This window comes from Dryas octopetala, chromosome 7, assembly GCF_963921425.1.
Source record: "Dryas octopetala chromosome 7, drDryOcto1.1, whole genome shotgun sequence".
NCBI lineage: Eukaryota > Viridiplantae > Streptophyta > Magnoliopsida > Rosales > Rosaceae > Dryas > Dryas octopetala.
This window is the reverse complement of record NC_141372.1, coordinates 8,930,980-8,951,814: the sequence shown is the minus strand read 5'-3', so window position 1 is coordinate 8,951,814 and position 20,835 is coordinate 8,930,980. Positions and strand designations below refer to the sequence as shown.

The window sequence follows — 20,835 nt, the reverse complement described above, 5'->3', positions numbered from 1 at the left end:
AAATAAAAGTTTAAGTACCACATTAAGACAATGATCAAAGTTTAGGTACTAAATATGAAAAAAAAAAAAAAAACCCTTTTTCTTTTTTAGAAAAAAGCCAACCTTAAAAGCATCCTATTCATTTCATTTTTGTACCAACACTTAATAAATCTGTTTACATCAATTAATATGTATGTACTTTTTGTATGTACAAATATAGGAGTAGTACAATTGACTAAGCATATCATATTTATTAGGCATAAATTCAATTTAGACACATAATTATATAAGCGATTTCAACGGGGTCCATGAACTTTAAAATATTTCAAATATACACCCGATCTATTATCTAAATTGAAAAATGAATTTTTGTCCATTGATTCGTTGAGAGATCAGTTAAATGACAGCTTGGCTTTTGCTGACCGGGATTACTTGACGACGTGGCGCTATCTCAGCAAACATTTCCCACCAAATGAGCGACATGGGTCCACAATTTAATAATAACAGAGAGAGTGAAAGTTTGTAGGCCCGTGCTAGGGGTTAGGTGGACCCGTGTCACTCATTTCTCGCCAAATGAGCGACACAGGTTTACTTAACCCCTGACACAGGTCCACAAAGTCATTATCTCTTTCTCGCTCGTTGAACACAAGTGAGAGATTTATATTCGAATTTGAGGGAAACGTGATATTTTTTGGAGACTAAATGGTCAGGAGAGTATTCGACGAGCGGGAAAGAGGTGATGAGTGTGTGGGCCCGTGTCAAGTGGACATGTGTTGCTCATTTGGCGGAAAATGTATGCTGAGTTGGTGCCACGTCGCCAATTAATCCCCGTTAGAAAAAGCCAAGCTGACATTTAACTGATCTCTCAATAAATTGATGGACGTAATTTCATTTTTCAATTTACATAATAAATCAGGTGTATATTTAAAATATTTAAAAATTTGTAGACCTCATTAAAATAGTATATATAGTTACATGTCTAAATTAAATTTATCCCTATTTATTACTAACCCAATGTAACAACTACTAAGGCTGGTGAGCCGAGACTGAGAGCAACAACCATTAAAGTCCAATTATGAACCCAGAAAAGGCTTTTGTGTTTCATTTCATTGGGTTTTTGACAGATGCGATGCGACTCCTTTTGCGGCTCTGGGACAGGGTCTATCGATGTTGGCCGCCCTTACAGTAATTAATAGTTACAGTTACAGCCTGCCTTGCAGGGCCACCCAGCAAGCTAGCAAGCCGCAATCATTTTAAAAGTAAAACTAAAATTCACTCAATTACTTTACCAAGCATCATTTTGGCCTACCTACACCTAAATGTCAATTTTTTGTTGGGTTACAACTATTTTACTTTTTCGGGCTTCTATATTACTATATATACACATCCCACTTTTAGAATTTAAAAAAGAAATTGGTTATACCGGTCATATGAGAATGTAAAGTGTTATTTTATAATATGTTGGACTTCTTCGTTCACTATCAATCGATTTTGAATAAAATATTGTAATTTTCTTCATTACTCTTATTTAAGATGATCTTATATAAAAGCAGATCATAAATCGAGTCTGATTGACTTTTTTTTTATTCTTAATCCACTAGAGTAAAATTGAAAATTTTGTAATTTATTTTTCTTGAGTTGTGAGTGCATTTAGAATTTTAGGGGATCCCTTGCCCAATGGGTGTAATGTGATTGGAATAGGTAATTGAGTAGGAGTGTAACGTAGGAGAATCCATTGGCAAGTTGCAATTAACATAAGGGAAAATATTAGCAAAATGACTATAATTATACCCCTATTTTTAGTTAAGAATCTCGTTTTCACTTTACTTCAATCAAGGACTATTATTTTTCAAGTGCTTCAATCAAGGATATTCCGTCAATTCTGTCAAAACTTCCGTTAAAATTGATCACGTGAGGGTCACGTGACCAATTTATAAGGGCAAAAAAGTCTTTTCTCATAAAAAAGAATTATAAAAAAAATAAAACTAAATAAATTTAAACAAATTTAAAAAAAAAAAAATTCCCTCCATCTCCCACCTTCGCCACCCCTGCACCATGTTGACCTAACATTCCCCCTACCTAGCCCAACCCCACCCCACCCCACCCCTCCCCCCTCCTCTCTCCCCCACCCGTCCCAGCCTTGGCCCCATCCAGCTCCACCACCCCAACCTAGCCCCGGGCCCGTCACAAAACCCAGCAAACCCATCTCAGCCCCAGCCCCGTCCAGATCAGAAAGAGAGAGAAAGCAAGAGATAAAGAGATAAAGAGAGAGAGGCGGCATGGGGAGAGAATAGTTGTTGCTGCTGCTACTACTGCTGTCGGGGGTGTGAAGAGTCGTCGGGCGTTGGGTGAGGGGGCAAGACGAGAGTGAGCGAGGGGTGGGGTAGGGATGGGTTTGACTGGGTTTTGCGACGGGGCCGGGGAGGGGTGGTGGAGCTGGATGGGGCCAGGGCTGGGATGGGTGGGGGGAGGGGGGAAGGGGAGGGATGACGATGGTATAGAGGGAGGAGGGGCGGGGATAGGTGACTGTGACGGGGAGGGGGAGCTGGCTGGGGGGCAAAGAAAAAGAGAAAGATAAGATGAGAGAAAAGAAAGGGGAGGGGAAGGGAGGGGAGGGCTAGGGCGGGGTTGGGTGGGGGGATTGTTGGGTCGACATGGTGCAGGGGGTGGTGAGGGTAAGAGATGGAGGAAATTTTTTTATTTTTTTTTAATTTGTTCAAATTTATTTAGTTTTATTTTTTTATAATTCTTTTTTATGAGAAAAGACTTTTTTGCCCTTATAAATTGGTCACGTGACCCTCACGTAATCAATTTTAATAGAAGTTTTGACAGAATTGACGAAATATTCTTGATTGAAGCACTTGAAAAATAATAGTACTTGATTGAAGCAAAGTGAAAACGGATCCTCAACTGAAAATAGGGGTATAGTTATATTTATTTTGCTAATATTTTCCCTTATCAGAAATGCTGCTGCTTTGGCCGCATATATTGTATTGGGCTGAAATTTCAAATCAAATTCCGGCTGAAAGTTGAAGACTTATTTGGAGAGCATATATTGTGGTACTTTCGTTTCATCGAAAGCACCATATATATAGAATAGATATTGGACCATGTATACATACCATGATACCATTGGTGGTACGCACCTCCAGCTAAATTCATAAATAGCCCACAAAAGTTTTAAACATGCATACAGCCATTCACTATAATGTCTGTACGTGGCAGCCTTCGCACAAAATTAAAGCTACAAAGTACAAACTATTCAAGTTGAACTACTCTCTCTCTCGATCGATCAATTGCCAATTTGCCAGCTAGCTAGTTGTACTCTCTAGCCAATAATGATTTTAAAGACAAATTCTTTTATTAAAGTAAATTCCAAAGATAGTTTGACCAAGGAAACATATATCTGTAGGTGTCGTTGTTGCGGGCACACATATACTTAGATCATTGCATGACTAGCAAGATTAGATGATTATGCATAAGTTGTGTTGGGTTTTTAGACCATTGAACACATATACCACGGACGACTTCTAATTTTTGTGTATAATAATACTATTATTTCACACTTACCACAAAAATTTAATTCTTATTCTATTCATTTTCTGAATAAAAAAGAAAATAAATATTATGAACATGTCGAGTATAGCCCAAGTAAAATTAATTGTACTATATTTATTAACAATATTATGTATCACGTAAAGTAAAATTCATGTGAGAGGATTTATGTCTTATTCGATAATATAATTAGTAAATGTAATATACATTTTTTTTAGTTCATACATGTTATTTGATTATATGTAGCCTTGGGGTAAATTTACTACCAAAAGATCACAAATGCAAAATTGCTAGGGGAAACTTAAATGCAAGCTGAGCATCAGTTGGTCAAGGCACTTCTTGGTCAGAATCAACAAGCATGTCAGCTGTCAAAATTTAAATGCTTGGCATTTCCACAACCAATTAATGAGGCTTGCAACCACTAATTCGGCAACATGTGGCATGATCTCACTTATGCACATTGTGATGTTCTACCTTATAGAACCCTTCACGGATGCATATTCTAAATGAAAACCATACTCAAGAAAAAGGGACTCCTAGGGTCTCTCTTTTTAGATCCCCCTATTCATAAAGCCTATAAAGCACTATATATCATGCTTAGTTGATGACTTGATGGTTTCAGCTTGGTTGCAAAATTATATGTGATTTTAGAAGGCTCCCTCTTTTGGGGGTGGAGGAGGGGATTAAAAAGGCACCTTATAGTGCTAAGGGAATCTGAAGTGGGTTTTGCCTAGTTGAACCAAAAAGCAAAGAAAGATGATAGCTAGCCTTGTAACCCTATAGCTCTCACCATCAATGTTAGTCAAAAAAAGGGTCAATGAGTTATAAACTTAAATAGGTTTAGTCTATATTCTATAAATCCAAAGTGAGGACAGGATTTAGATTTTGTATTATACTTTGGCTCCTTTTCTTAATCTATCATCATTTTAAAGAATCCTACTATTATACTTTGTTTCTATAAAAAGGATATCCTAACTAAGTTGACTCTTCCCATGCATATCTCTCTCTCTCTCTCTCTCTCTCTCTCTCTCTCTCTCTCTCATAGGTGTGCACTCAAGCACAAAGAGATGCAATATGTGTAAAAGGGTAGGGTATAAGTGAATTGTGTTGGTGAATTGTGTTGAGAGGAAGCTATTTGTAAGCCATTTAGATTTAAGGCTTGGTATTTAAAAATTGGAAGTCTAAAAAGACATAGCTTTAGATAAAAGTATAATATTAGGATAAAAAATATCAACACAAATCTGAACTCTCTTTTCTTGTCTATTAAAAGATAAAGAAAAAGATTGAGGCCAACCGGTGCTATACGGCTTGTTTAATATTAGGATATTCTAACATACCTGTCTCAAGTCAAGCATTGGCTTGAATTCTCCAAATAGCCAGATAAATAAAATAAAATAAAATAAAAATGGTAGGATTCCATCCACATGATTGAGAATTTTCTAAATCCTAACATATATATAAGTCATTAAAAAGTAGATTTGGTGCTCAGATTACTATATGGAGTTATGGACAGATAATGCAGCTACCACAATATATATCTTCAAGAATAATAGTACATTGTATTGGGCACAAATATGCTTTGATCAATAATAACAATGATGAAGGATCCCATTCGCTTAGCTTAAAAAAATAGATTAATAAAACAAGGATTCCGTTAAATCATGTATGAGTATCTTGATTATTGTCAACCATCTTTGGAAACTCATATATATATAATAATATTAATAATAACAATTATAATCTTAATAATCAAGTTCTAAACAAATTGTATGACCTTGTTCAAATTTTATACTAGTATACTATAAAATATTATTGTATTTTTTTGGGACAAATATAATATATTAATGTTTAAAAAGATAGAATAAGATTATCGAATTCTTTCTGTAGAACAGAAGGCCTCATAAAACTACATGATTGAGTGCATAATTTTATTTTGTTTAAAAAAATTTATTAAAACATTTTCCCGAATCTATGAAGGGACATTTTGATAGTAAAGTTAATGAGGATGGCCCAGAGCAAAAGAAAACTATGCTTTAGAAGCTTAAGAATATGATTATTATCCAGTTGTTTAGTTATATCATTGCCACGTGTCCCAGAATGTATAGGCAAGAAATACTTTTTTTTGGCCAAAGGTTCCCTTTTTCCTTTTTAACCAAATAGGGTAGTGATTTGCCCATGTTTGTGATAAGTGGAGCATCTTTCCTGCTGAAAGACTATCATGTCCTTTGGAACTTCATTTTGCTTCTAGCATGCAAGAGCTGTTTTATTTATTTAATTTCATGTGATTACTGATATATGAATGAGAAATACCAAGATTAGTAAGTATAGCTACTTAACCTTTGAAATTTCTCATAAAGTATAGGTACATATGTGTCATGACTAACATGACTTAAGCATAAAGCATGCCCTTGCGACATTATCACAATACTTCAAGAAAATTAGTCACTAATTACAAAGGTGATTCAAAAATATTTTCTCCATGATGAATATTTTCCTTCTCCTTTTCTCTTTACCAAAATCAATGAAAAAATAACCTGAGTCAATTGCCTCTTTGAGGTATTTCTACAAACACACAATTAATATAATTATTGAAGAATGTGACACTTAAAGAAAATTCTTAGCTAATTACTCACATAATCAATAGGAGGATGGATGTCCAAATCGCTAGTGCTAGATGTTGATGGTGGGTTCCAATAACAAGGGGAGCAGTAGAGGATGCTTGGAGATAATGAATTCCACAATGCATACTCAATACTACCCACTTCAAGCTACTCTTTCGTAGACAAGTCTTGTAAAACACCTCCATCATGAAAAGAGAGAGAGAAAAAAAAAACATCTATGAAAGTAGCACCAAAATATATTCATGAGTTATAAATGGAACCAATATCTTTTTCATGGTTGTAAATAATTAATAGTGTGATTTTGTTTACCATTATGATACCTTGATAAATTTAAAGAACACAAAATATTGTTTTTAAGTGTTTTCTTCTCCAACTCAAAAAAGAGAAAACAGCTTGTCTTCGATGTGTTTGTATAACAATTTTGTTACATGGAATGAGGACATATCCTCAATAAGCAACAACAACTTGCTACAAACGACTACTATATCAACTGCATCTAAGTAATAGATTCAAAACTTTTATAATGCGAAATGACCCAAATATAAGATTAAAACGAAAGTTAAACAAGTATTTAAACACTCTCTTACATTGTGTATTAGAGAAAATCTCTTAATATATACTATTAATTTAAGCTCATAATCGTGATATACTCAAATAAAAAAATTATTTCACTAATGATTTTGATCGGTAATCTAATAATATAACACCTTAGATTGTTTGATAAAAAAAATATTTTCCCATGTTAGCTACTCTTTTTTTTTTTCTTTTTTGTTTGGTCCCTTTAAATGCCATTAACAATCATTCGATTTTTCATTCCTTGGTATCATTTTCATGGTTGAGAGGACCATACAGTTGTATCCCATCTAAGCTCATAAAGAGGAAAATGAAACATTCTTCCATAGACACTTTTATGGGTAATTATCATTGATGGGGATGAAAGGGATATATGGTTGGACAAATCTAGCCATCAATTACGTATACTTTCACCTCAACTGTTGGGACCCACATGACATGTCCACCCTCTCATTCATTGTAAAATTTAATTTGCTCCAGTTCCAGCCTTCCAGGTATTTCTCTAGCATAAAATTTTCACAAAAGTGCATATTTTACCATTAATAATCAAGCAACCCCTCACCCACCCCTAGATCCTAAATCCACAGCTACCCCATTTCACTTGGCAAAATTTGGAATCCTGGAAGACCTTCTGTTTGCGTGGCGAAAGTGGAAGGTTCTTCAACATGGAGGTTGTATCAGGTCCCAAAAAAAAAAAATAATAATAATAATAATTTTTAATTTTTTTATGGGAAGATCATTTTATTCCAAATGAAACCAGGAAATATCTGAAACACTATGTATATCATGTCATCATCCTAAAATGAGTGAAGTAATCCAATCAAGTCATTTATCTATATTAATAGTGTCAGACATATATACAAAATTACAAACCCACTACTTGATTATATCTTCTTTTCTTGGTTAGGTTCAACATTACATTCTAACCTAAAGAATTGGATATTGGGTTCAAAATAAGGGGTTTGAAACTTGTTAATTTCAAAGAGGGTTGCTATTTGCACACCCCTATTAAAAAAAAAAAAAAAAAGACTATACAGCCCCTCCCTTCTTTCCTTCTCTTTTTTCTCTCGCTCACACCCCCCTTCCCCTGTTTTTTTTTTTTTTCTTCTTCTTCTCCAACCCTCCCCCAGCCAGCCCCTCCACCCAACCCACCTAGCCTCTCAACCCCCTCACCCGACCCACCCCTCCCTCCCTCCCCCTCCGGCCTCCCCCCTCCACCCAACCCACCTAGCCCCTCAGCCCCTGCACCAACCCCCCCAGCCCCTGCACCACCAAAACAGCCACCACCACCACCTTCTTCTTTCCCTTACCTAAGCCAAAACAGCCACCACCACCACCTTCTTCTTCCCCTTACCTAAGCCAAAACAGCCACCACCACTGCCACATTCTTCTCTCTCTCTCTCTATCTCTCTCTCTCTCTCTCTCTCTCTCTCTCTCTCTCCCAAGCAAATAGCAAAAAAAAAAAAAAAAAGGGTGGCAGGTGGTTCAGCAGACCAGTGCCGAACCTGTCGGTTTCGTTCGACAGGTAACCGTCGAACAAACCCGGTTCGTTCGGTGGGTACCTGCCGAACGAAACAGCCAGGTTCGGCACTGGTCTGCTGAACCTGCAATTTTTTTTTTTTAAAGTTGGTGTTGCGAGGGAGGAGAAGGTGTTGCGAGGAGGAGAGAGAAATACGAGGGTCGGTGTTGCGGGGAGGAGAGAGAGATGGAGGTGGTCGGGTGAGGGAAAGAGAGTGGGAGGGAGGTGGTCGGTGAGGGAGGGGAAGGGAGGGAGGTTGTCGGGGTGGGTGAGGGAGGGGGAGGGGCTGGGATGGCAGAGGCTTGCGGGTGGCTAGTTTCAACATTTTTTTTTGTTCTTTGTTTTTTTTTTTTAATTTAAAAATTCACATTTGGGGTGAGGTATGTAGTGTTTGGATTAGGTGGGTGTGTAGTGAGAAATTTTGGTGAGATTAATGAGGTTGGAGTATTTTGATAATGGGAGGGGTGTGTAAAAGATAAATTTTAAATTTTAAAAAATAATAAAAGGTGTATAAAAGAAAAATATGTATAAAAAAAAAAAGGATGTGCAAATAGCAGCTCTCATTTCAAAAGTCAAAAGCCAAGGGGGCTATCTCTCCTCTATGCATCTATAACAACTGGTTCAGTTACCAGTTACCAATGCAGGCCTATAATGGTGAGTATGGGTACGGCATCCTTGTAGGTGAAACAGATCAATTATTACAATTGGCCTAAAAAAAAAGATGCACTTTTCCTGCATGGTATTAACTATCAAACTGAAAAATTCCCAGAGAAAAATAAAAGAAAATCAAAATCTGGTACAATCAGTTGGGTTTTCTGCCCCAAGTATATTAATGAGATCATGCATGTACTATGATCAATAAATTTGGTAACCCTCTAAACTATGAGTTGTTTTCTTTGGTACAAGAGAGGTTAAAAACGGAAGGAGGGGAAGAGATTTCAACCTGGCCTTTGGTGTGTGTGGGAATAAATATTCATTACCAATAGAGTTAAAACTTAAAAGGCCACCACTAAACTTATTGAGTTAAAAGTGCATTCTCAAGACATCTCTTGAGAATTATATACCTAAAGGGTCCAAGGATTTGAGATTCCCCTTTTCATAAGTCTGAGATACTCATGTAAGAGGGCTTTTGGGTTTGCGTTAATCGAATTACCCCTCATGTATATATAATCGACTAGCTTAATACTAATCTTGACATTTTTTATTCTAAATTCTCATGTACATTTGACTAAGTCAATTTTTAATATAAACATTTTTTATACTTATTTTGATATTCTCAGTGCTTTTACATCCCAAAAAAATTCAAAATTGTTATCTTTTCAAAACATAAGTTAAATCGTAAGACTCTCATTAAATTTGGCCATTTTATAAAGTTTCCCATGTAGACATCAAACTAGAGGAAATACAACTTCTAATTACGGGTATTTTAGAAATATTATGAGTGAGTTTTCTTTTAGTTATATTGAAGGGAACATAATCTAGACCTAATATAATTCTAACACATTACTCCACTTATCCTCACTACTTAAACTAACTCGAAAAACTTACATTATGAATAAGTTAAGTAGAATAATTTTTTGTGATTTATTTTTGTTGGGGGGTTAGAAAAGTGACCGGATAAGGTGGTGAGTAGTTTGGGAGATAGCATTAGCAATACTTTTACTCTAAACCAAATATTAAGGACACCCATATCAATGCCCTTAAGCACTTGTCCTAAACTTCTTCCTCTTCACTTTCCAATGAAATCTCAAAAGACCAACATACTCTTAAGATGTCATATTTCCCAAAAACCCACGAGCACCCTACTAAAATAAAATCAAGTAAATTGTCACATACCCCAACATAAATTAGATTTCCTGGTCCCCCCTCCCCACATCAAGAAACAAGACACATAAATATTAAAATAAACAATATACAAATAAAAATGGGATTATTAAATTAAAGGTAAAGAAACATCCACCTTTAAACAATTTCATAGCCTTAGTTTAGTGTCTAAACACCACTTAATGATTAATACCCCCATTGAGTGGACTGCAGCAAGATTTGGGACCCATGCAGTTGATCATGCACATTAAGATTTACTTTCTCCGCCGTTCGATGGGTCCTGAGGAGACCCAAATGAACGGCTGGGATTAAACAATTGGGTGGAATGTGTATATAGAATTCAAGTTGAGGGGCATGATTCATGAAGAAGCATCATCCATTTTGTCCCCTGAGGAAAATTAAAGTAATGATAAAAACTATATATTAAAAAGGAAAATGTGGCCTAAAAAGACTGATTGTGCATGGTAGAGGACTAGAGAAGGTTACAACTTACAAGACAAGAAATCAACATACATGTATGTACAAGGAACCTCATCATTCCAAGTCTCTCCCCTTTTGAAAAAATCAACAAAACAAGAAGTATCTGGGAAATACAAACCCACAAATTTCAATAGAATAGAGAGGGGAAGGAAGGAGCAAAGTCAGTAGCTCGAGGAAGGAAAACAGGAAAGAAGAAGCCAAAGAGCACTCAAATCAAAAGGTAGCGAGACAGATACACTCACTTATATATGTACATTAAATATTAAAAGAATAAGAGAGTGGTACAAGTACTAATAAAAATCCAAAGGAGTTTTGCCGAAACGGAAAAGAATGAAGAGAAAATGAATTAGGATTAAGATAAATAATAAATTAACAATTTAACCGGACAAAAAAATAAAAAATTTGATCGGTCTTTTCAATTTAGTCAAACACTTTACTTCCCAATAACCTCAAATCTTAAAAATCATACAATTCCAACTAAATTAAAAACATTAAAATACCACTTGCACCTTTCTCTCTCTCTCTCTCTCGTCTCTACCCCCAACTAAATATATAATTGATAATGTGCAATTGGGCATGCTTTAAATAAGTGGGAGAAAAGAAAGGCATAAAGTCAGAAATTGGAAGGGAGCTGGAGGTCATGAAAACTTCATGGTCTTGTTGTATAAGACTATAAGTATACCTCTGCTCTCATGCTCTGCTAGTGAGCTGCTCTCTCTCTCTCTCTCAAATCACAAACACAAGCACACAAGCACAGTTGATAGCATTTCCTTTTTGGGTATTTTCTTGGGGATTCTTTTATAGAATACATTTTTCCATAAAAATAAAAAAATCTCTCTCTTTTTTATTTTTTTGAGCCCATTAAACAATGAAAATGGCATATTACCATTCATCTTTTCCCCTCTATAGGAAACACCCATCATTGCTCCCAACAATCGTTTTCAACCTTAGAAACCTGAGCTTCTTCTAAGATATTCCCTCCCCTCCCCTTCCCATTCCCATTCCTTCCATTCCTTCTCTCTTCTATTTCTTCTTCTTCTTCTTCAATTCCTCTCACCATTTAAATACATATCACCCTCTTTATATATAACCTTTCTCTCACTCACTCACTACCCTCCAACCCCTTCTTTTGCTCTTCTCACCCCAACACTGAACAAAAAAAACAAAAAAACAAAAGTTCAATGGATCCTTCCTCCACCAACTCTGTCAATGGCTTCTACTCATTCCTGACTCGCGGGATCGACGATCTCGAGAGGGTCTACCTCTCCAACAACTTCATGTCAATCCAATTCCTCCAAAGGGCTCTCTCCCTTCTCCGATCCTTCCATTCCCAGCTGACCCTTCTGGTCCAGAAGCTCCATTTGCCTGTTGGGGACAAGTGGCTCGACGAGTACATGGACGAGAGCTCCAAGCTCTGGGAAGCCTGCCATGTCCTCAAGTCCGCCATATCCGCCATGGACAATTACTACACCTCCGGCTTCAACATCACCTCCACGCTGGACTCCCATCGCCATCTCACCCCTCAGCTCTCGCGCCAGGTTGGTTCTTGTTGATTACTTTGAATGAATCATACATGGATGGCCTTTGTCTTATGCAATTGATCGAACAGGTGGTTCGCGCGATTTCGGGGTGTCGGCGAGAGGCGTTTGGATTGGAGGAGGAGAACAGAGCGCTGATGGAGACGAGAATCGAACCACTTTCGCTGCGGTTCGACGAAAGGGTGTCGATCGAATCAAAGCTGAATGGGTTCAATGGGTTCAGGGGAGTCCTGTACGCAATGAGAAACGTGAGCTCGCTGCTGCTGATGATCTTGCTGTACGGACTGGTGTTCTGCTGGCCGGAGTCAAACTTCTGCAGAGGAGGGTATGAAGGGTGTTTGATCTTCGGATCATCGTTCATGATATCAACGGCCAGATTGCAGCAGAGGGTGGCGGCGGAGATCAGCCAGATCAGCGAGAGGCCTGGGATTTTGCTGTACGAGTTCAGGAGGTCCAAGACGGCCATGGAGGAGCTGAGAGGGGAGCTTGAGCGGAGAGGAGGAGGCGGAGTTATGGATTGGGAAGGTGAGGGTGGAGTCAGAGAGAGAGTGGACAACTTGAGAGCCTGCTTTGGGGTCTTGAGATCTGGTGCTGAGAATATTGCCAGCCAACTTGATGATTTCTTTGATGAAATTGTTGAGGGGAGGAAGAAGCTTTTGGACTTTTGCAGTCATAGGTAGACACACAGGGAATGTGATAAAAACTTGTTGAAAAAGAAAAAAGAAAAAAATATTTACAGACTAGAGGAGGTAAATTTAGTTGTTGGGTTTTTGTTGTGTACCTTTTAACCCTTCTTCTTCTTCTTCTTCTTACTTCTGTTTGTATTTTAAAATTTTCTTCTTTTTTTTTTTTTGAACTTTTCTTTGTGTCTTCTCCTTTGTCTCCTAATGGTTAGTTACTACTACTTAGTGATAGCTTGTATTTATTTTTGTTTTATTTTTATTTTTTAACCAAAAACCAGTTAAAAAGAAATGCAATTCTGGGTCTGAAAAGGCCTAATGTGAAATCCAATTTTAGGACTTGTTTTCAAGCATGTGGTGCAACCGTGCAAGTTCTACTAAGTTCTAAGATTGAACACCATCCCCCATGAATAAAAAAACACAAAAAGAAGGAAGAGAAAGTAAAAGTAAAGAAGGGTTGGGTGAAAAAAGGAGAGCAAAAGGGAATGGAATGGAAGCTTCTTGTTACTATCTTAGGAGCACAATCAAATCTCCCCATATAATTCCTACCAAAAAAATCTCCGCATATATTTAATTGATGAAAAAAAAGCCATTTATTCTAATTTTATCATATGGTTTTCTTTTTTGTTTGGGATATTATTTTTCTTTTGAAAAGATTCCCCTCTTGTTGGGTTTTGAGAGAGAGAGAGAGAGTCAGAGAGTGGGGTTTAGTTGTTATAGTAAAAAAGTAATCATTCTTGCTGTGAAAGAATGATGAAAAAGGGAGGCTTAGGACTGTAGTCTGTAATATGTAGGGAAGGCACCGTGAGATTCCTGGGCTGCTTTAATGTCAAAAGCACCTTCTTTTGATCTTAAGAAGCTTTTGTCTGATTCTCTTCACTTTGAAAGCAATGGAGTTGATCATGAAAGCTCTCACTCCATCTCTCTCTCTCTCTCTCTCTCTCTCTCTCTCTCTCTCATGATTTTCTTCTGTCAAAAATGCTTCTTCTTCTTCCCCCTTCTTTGGGTTTTGGATTTGGGATTTGGGATTTTGGAGAAAATAAATAAATATATAAAATAAAGCAGAAAATTTTGGGTCACTTTCTTGCTTCTTAATAACCGTATCTCATGCTTTTTGTCCCTTGCCGGAAATTCATGCCTTGCCTCCCTTGAAGGGATCCATAGCAGCGTCCAACATAAGCAAATCAATAAAATATTGGTGACAACCAAAACTAAAAGGCAACACTGATATGATAAAATAAAGGCTTATTTGCATATTTGCATATTTGCCTGATTTTTAGGTTTTCTCTTATTTTGCTCCCTTACATTTATTTGTCTCATATAACCCCCTGAACTTTTATGTCGTTTCCCACATTGTCCGATTCCGTTAACTCCGTCTATACCACCGTTACAATGCTGACGTGGCGTCTATGTGGCGGGGTAATTTCGTCTTTTTAATCACAGAGGACCAATTTTTGCCATGTGGTCATTTGTGGGACCCAATATGCCATGTTGGCAACCTTACCACTTTTTTTTTAGGCTTATTTGCAAATTTCAGTTTTATGTTTTTTAATTAAAAACATAAAACTGAAATTTTAATTAAAATAAATAAATATTTGGGATTGTGGGTTTTGAGGTGAAGCTGGGGGAGGGGGAGGGGGAGGGGAGGGGGTGTGGGACAGTGGGAGGTGCTGGGTGGAGGCGGGCGAGGGGAGGGGCTGGGTCGAGCTGGGGCTAGTCGGGGAGGAGCTGGGCCAAGCTGGGGTTGGCGGGGAAGGGCTCGACTGTGTGAGGCAGATCGGGGCAGAGCGAGGGCCGGGCTAGGCTGGGCTGCGTGCGACGAATCGGGGCAGGGTGAGGTTGTGCAGGGCGGGGGAGGGGTTGGGTGGGGGTGGGCGGGGCGGGGAGGGGTTGAGTGAGGGTGGGGGTGGGCTAGGATGGGGCTGGGCTGCATAGGGTAGATCGGGGCAGGGTGAGGCTGTGCGGGGCAAGGCTGGGCGAGGCTGGGCTGGGCGGGGCTGGGTGGGGCGGGTCTGGGGCTGGGTGGTACAGGTCTTGGCTGGGCGGGGAGGAGTTGAGGCTGGGTAGGGCGTGGCTGGCATGTGCAAGGAAGAGGGGGGGGGAGAGAGAGAGAGAGAGAGAGAGAGAGAGAGAGAGAGAATGGAGGAGGTTGTCGGCATATGCAGTGGGTGGAGAAGGTGGGGTGGCCGGAATGTGCAAAGTGTGGGAAGAGGGGGATGGCCGGCATGCGCAGTGGGTGGGGAGGGAGGGGTTTGGTCTTTTTTTTGTTTTTTTAATTTAATTTAATATAATTTTAAAAGTTTTATTTTAATTTACAGTTTTATTAGTTTGTTAATTTAAATATTGTTTTAAATATATTTTTCGGGTGAAATGACAAAATTATCCTTCTACATCAGCATTTCTAACGGTGGTGTAGACGGAGTTGACGGAATCGGACAATGTGAGAAACGACATAAAAGTTCAGGGGGTTATATGAGACAAATAAATGTTAAGAGGCAAAGTGAGAAAAAATCTAAAAACCAGGGGACAAATATGTAAATAAACCTAAAATAAACAACCAGAAGCATTAGAAAAACAAAAGGCAAGCAAGCAAGCAAAGCACTGCCGAAATCAACTACTTTTGGCAGTGCTCTCAGCTCTCAGTCTCTCTCTGACCCAACAAAACATTATCATCCTTAAAGCAGCAAACCGCGGCTCGTATTCATAATCACACCACCAAACAAAAACAAAGGCTCTGTGAATTAATATTATGATCCTTCAAAAGGAGAAAAAAAAAAAAAAAAAAACCCAATATAATACATTAACTGCTGCAATAACTAAAAGAATATCAATGCCAACCAGATTGAAATGGACCATAGTTAACACAGAACAAAAAGCAGCGTCCAAAGTGGAATTGACAACCAACAAACACAATGAAACCCAATCTGCATGACAGGTGGGAAAAAACAGATGTAGCTCTCTGTTTGCAACAGTTCCATAATTACTACTGCTTTATCTAGAATCCAAGTGGAATGTTATAGGCTACAGACCCAACCAAACACAATAAGTTTGGTTACACTTTGACAAAGAAGTGGAATATTTGCTTTCTATAATTTATACAAAATCACAAAGAAATAGTCAGGCGGGATCTGGCAACGACTACATGGGAAAATTGGGAAACATATTTGGTATTCCTCTGTAATTTACAAGAGATTAATTGGAGAACAGAGCACAGGAAAAAAATTTGTATGGTTACCAAGAAAAGCAGGGGTAAGCCGCAGAAGCAAGATAATATGCTGCAGATGCATGAAAGATGACACATGTTCAAGCATCATATCCTGGCATTGCAAACTGGGACGCAAATGCCTCAACCCGATTTCTGAGCTCAACGATATCTTTATTGTTCTGGAGACCTTTGAGAAAATCTTTCTGAAATTTTCCATATTCCCTCTGAATAGCAACAGTAATCTGAGCCGCCCTAAGAAGAAAGTCAGCAATTGTCTCAAAATCAGCCTCCATGCAACCTCTTGATGTCATAGCTGGGGTACCTGCAAAAACCAACAAGAACTTAATATCTATGCCAAATAAGATTGACCTTTAAGAGAAACAAAACAAATTTTGAGAAGCAGTTGAGCAAGTTGAGATAAGAAATTAATCCACCATCAAATTATTACCAAAAAAAAAAAAACTTCAGAAATGCCCCACAAGGTAAGCAGGCTGTTTGATCCACTACATGCCAAAAAGACAAAAAGAAAACAAAAGGCGATTTTTAACCAAATAATATTTATAAATAAGAAAACTGGAAGATTGTTTGAACATCCCATGTTGATAGAATTTAAGCAGGCAAAATAACCTAGTCTAAATCTTTCAGCACATCAGAGATCAGTTCAAATGATAAGACTACCACTCACCAATTCTCACTCCCCCAGGAGAAAAAGCACCATTATCACCAAATATAGCACTTTTATTGAGAGTGATGTGACACATCTCGCAGACCTTTTCGTAGTTCTTCCCTATATCATTGTTATTGCAAAGAGGAAATGGGAAAAAACAAGAATTAGATAGTGAAGTGCAAAATTAGACACAAATAGGGAAAATAAAAGAAAGATAATATAACACTTGGATACATGCAAATGTCTGCAAATACCTACAAAATAGGAATAGAGATGTGTTCCTATAAAAAATGTTTATTACGCATAACTGTTCAAAAGATAAGACCTCCAACTATCATCCACAGGTAAGAATATATTAGTTTTAACCTTAGCTCCTTCTAAATCCATCACTTCTAATATATATATTTGTAGGGAGAAAAACCAATGTCCCCACAACTTAAAAATAATGAAAAGTATTGTCAAGAATCCCAGAGCACTTAGAACAAAAAAAAAAAAAATCCCAGAGGACAATTGTTTAAAGCAGTGCTTGATTGACTGTCTCCACTAGTTTTAAAGAAGCCTTGACCACCCTGAGCCGCCAGGGTGGTGCTTCCTGGACAGCTCTGTAGACTTTTCCTTTTTTTTTTTTTGGGTCTAACATTACTAATGACCAAAGTTCACTATTAACGTTTACAAAGACGTATTTTTATTGTTCTTAAAGCTAAACAGTTTCTGTTTGGCTTATGAAGCTATCATGTAATGCAAAATCGATTGGTGTAAATGAGAATGTGACCTAATTATAAATTCAACAGATATTGGACCAAAATCATACTGAAACTCAACAGGTAACAGTACATTTGGTCTACATGTGGTTGTAAATTTTATGATCCAGTTCTTTGAAATTAGGCTAATTAACATTATAATACCTGTTAAACCAAGAGCAGTTAGATCCCAAAGCAACAAGTGATTGTCAGTACCCCCAGTTACCAATCTGCATTTTCTTCTTAACAAAGCATTCGCTAAGGCCTGCGCATTTTTCTTCACCTGTTGCATGTATGCTTTATATTCTGGAGTAGCTACTTGTTTTAATGCTATGGCGAGAGCAGCAATATGGTTATTGTGAGGACCACCTTGCAGCGAAGGGAAAACAGCAAAGTTTATCTTTTCCTCGAAATCATATTGGTTACTACCATCTCCATTAGTATGAAGCATGCCTTGCTTCCTTAATTTTGTGCCTTTCCTGTAAAATATAATACCACCCCTAGGACCCCGGAGACTTTTGTGCGTTGTTGAGGTAACAATATCACAATAATCAAATGGACTTGCACATTCCTGTAATAAACAATAGCCAATAAGTAAGAAAAAATATTGCAGATATTTCTTTTTCAATAAATATCAGCCCAGTGGCTTTATATATAGCTATGATGTCCATCTCTTTATCAGGTTCCTTTTGCATCTGGGCATAGACACAATAAAAGCACAAAAACAAATGCAGTTTTTAGGCACAATCAACTTTCAGGAGCTAAAAATATAGTAAATCAGTAAATTTTATTATGACTAATGATAATTGAACACATTACAAATGGTGGAATACTTGAATGTTGAAAAGCTCATTGAATGAAGACAACTGTACAAAATTACACAAAGACTCAGATAGCCAAAAATCATTATTCTATGTTTCTTAAGCAACAAACAGATAATCCATGCAAGAAGACAATAGTGAAAGATGATTCATTCCAAACAAGTACTACAAATCAATATTGTGAGGCTAGTATATATTAAAGAAACGAGTTTCACAAACACCATTAAGGATGTCGTCATCTCTCTCAAGAGATTCAAATATTAAAAAATCATTGTACATTCACAATAATTCAGATCATAACCCTAGAATGTCAATATTTAATAACACAAGATCGCTTTCACATTTAAGTCCAAAGGAAACAAAGCCAAAGATTACTATAAGTACTTGGATGAAGAAAAGTTATCATACATAAGATACATCAAGATGAAGAAAGCACAAGATACAAACTGAGACATTAGAACTAAGAAGCATAAATCACATGACATTAGAAATAAAAGGAAATCCGTGTCTAAACTAAGGCACAAGTAGACTACTGTTATTTGCACCTATCTCCACTGTGTCATAATTCATCGTACAGGTGAAAAAGCTTTTTTACATTCAAATCTATTTGAAAGGTGAGCACCCTCTCACAGTGCAGCTTACTTGATTTATACTTCCTCATAAAAGACCGAAATATAACAACAGTTGTCCAATAGACTAGAAGATCAACCTAAAGACCAATTGACTAGCATAAAGCCACTCCAACACCATTTACATGTTATTATAGTATCATGTTGCTATAAACAGCTGAAAAATATACTTAATAAAAAAATACAGTCAAGTGTTTTTGTAAGCAGGCCATGAAGTCATAATGTGATATCTTAACGGATTAATCAATTCGTTTTCTTTTCTACGCTAAGAATGAAAAAATGGTTCAATCACTGTGATTCAGGTTGAAATTTTTGCAGCCTAATTTCTGAGCATTAAACCAATATAAGGTCTGTTATATTGTCAAATAGGTCAGAGGACTCTGAAACTGCTCTGCTCTACTACTACAACAACCAGTCTACATCTTCGTGACAAATATGATCTCAAGCAATAATAACAGCATCACACGTGTACAGAAATGGGTAAGAAATTCAGCAACATGCTTATTATCATCCGCATCTATAGTATAATATACAAATAAAATAAAACTAGGATATCAACATTCAAACCTTAGCTGCCGCAAGACCGCTGATATGAGCCATGTCACACATCAACACAGCTCCGCATTTATCCGCAATATGCCTAAACCTGGCATAATCCCACTCCCGGGGATACGAACTCCCACCGCAAATAAGTATCTTGGGACGATAATCAACCGCCTTCTCCTCAAGCTTATCGTAATCAATGTACCCCGTTTGGGGGTTCACCTTATAAGGGAGACTCTCAAAGAATATCGATGCAGCCGACACCTTCTTCCCACTAGGAGTATAATACCCATGACTCAAATGCCCTCCAGACGGCGAGTCCAACCCCATCATGCGATCATTTGGGAGCAAAAGGCCGGTGTAGACTGCGAAATTCGCAGAAGTACAAGAGTAAGGCTGAACATTAACACCCCATTTCTCAGGATCGAGATTGAAAGCGACCAATGCGCGTTCGCAACAGAGCAACTCAATCTGATCAATATGCTGATTGCCCGTATAGTATCTCCCTCCGGGCATTCCCTCGGAGTACTTGTTGGTCAAGTGGCTGCCCAGAGCTTCCATCACAGCCCTGCACACAAAGTTCTCGGAAGCAATCAATTCGATGCCTTTGAACTGCCTGTGCCTCTCCTTCTCCATAATTTCATAAATCTCCGGGTCCGCAACCGAAAGGGGTTGGTTCCCCCAAGAGCGAACCGCCGCCCGCCTCGCCTCGAGCCCCGATTCCACCACAAAGCACTTGGAAGGGTATGAAGAGGACCCGGAGCCGTCCCTCGGCCTTTTCGGGTAAATTGAGTGCCCTAAAAGGTTGAATTTCTCATCATCCTCCTCGTAATCATCTCCATTTTCGACCCTAATTTTCTCTTCCTTTAATTCGAGCAATTGTAGCGGAACAGACTGGATCGAATTCGACGAACTTGAACTGTGATGCGAGTTAAACCCTAGAAAGAGACCCGGCTGAGCCTCCGAGAAATCCATAAGCACCCAAAAATTAGAAATTTTTATCAGTGCTGAGGCTGTGGATTAGGTGTAGAAGAAACAACAGGAGCAGCGACAATAAACGCAGCGACAAAATCGTCTGAATGAGCTACAGTGAAAGCAACGAAGCGACGATCGTCCTGAAGAAGAAGAAGCAGAGGTTTCCATGCACGGACCCTAAAACCGCCAAAATTGCAAGCGAGTTCGAGTGAGAGAGAAAAATGAAGTGCGTGTGATTTGCTTGCAGCGAATAGTAGTTAAAAGAGGGATTTAGGGAGGATGAACCTGGATGTGATCACGTAAAAGATGAGTCCAGGGTCAAACGGTCGTGGCGTGTGGGTGTGGGGTTGGGGTTAACTGGCAACCGGGAGTAGCCGGTAGCGTTTGGTTGTCTTCCGGTAAATGGACACGTGGTGGACTTGTATGGGAATGTTGGAGTTTGGCCCACCTGGACTGAATGACGTCTAGGTTCAGTGAGGGCATTTG

General features: G+C 38.2%; 2 protein-coding genes across 2 annotated transcripts; one reads left to right on the top strand and one right to left on the bottom strand.

The window, feature by feature from the left end:
- The first annotated feature begins 11,272 nt into the window (after positions 1-11,272).
- On the top strand, positions 11,273-13,116 carry LOC147279386 (BPS1-like protein). Its single transcript, XM_086251828.1, has 2 exons — positions 11,273-12,089; positions 12,161-13,116. Exons 1-2 carry the CDS (start codon positions 11,733-11,735, stop codon positions 12,767-12,769), a joined length of 966 nt encoding a protein of 321 aa, XP_086107954.1. The 5' UTR covers positions 11,273-11,732; the 3' UTR covers positions 12,770-13,116.
- A 2,511-nt stretch (positions 13,117-15,627) lies between these two features.
- Positions 15,628-20,600, bottom strand: SHM7 (serine hydroxymethyltransferase 7). Its single transcript, XM_086251827.1, has 4 exons — positions 19,399-20,600; positions 17,547-17,952; positions 16,660-16,761; positions 15,628-16,296 (listed from the first exon to the last, which is right to left on the bottom strand). The coding sequence occupies exons 1-4, from the start codon at positions 20,347-20,349 to the stop codon at positions 16,073-16,075; spliced, it is 1,683 nt and encodes a 560-aa protein (XP_086107953.1). The 5' UTR covers positions 20,350-20,600; the 3' UTR covers positions 15,628-16,072.
- Positions 20,601-20,835: the final 235 nt, after the last annotated feature.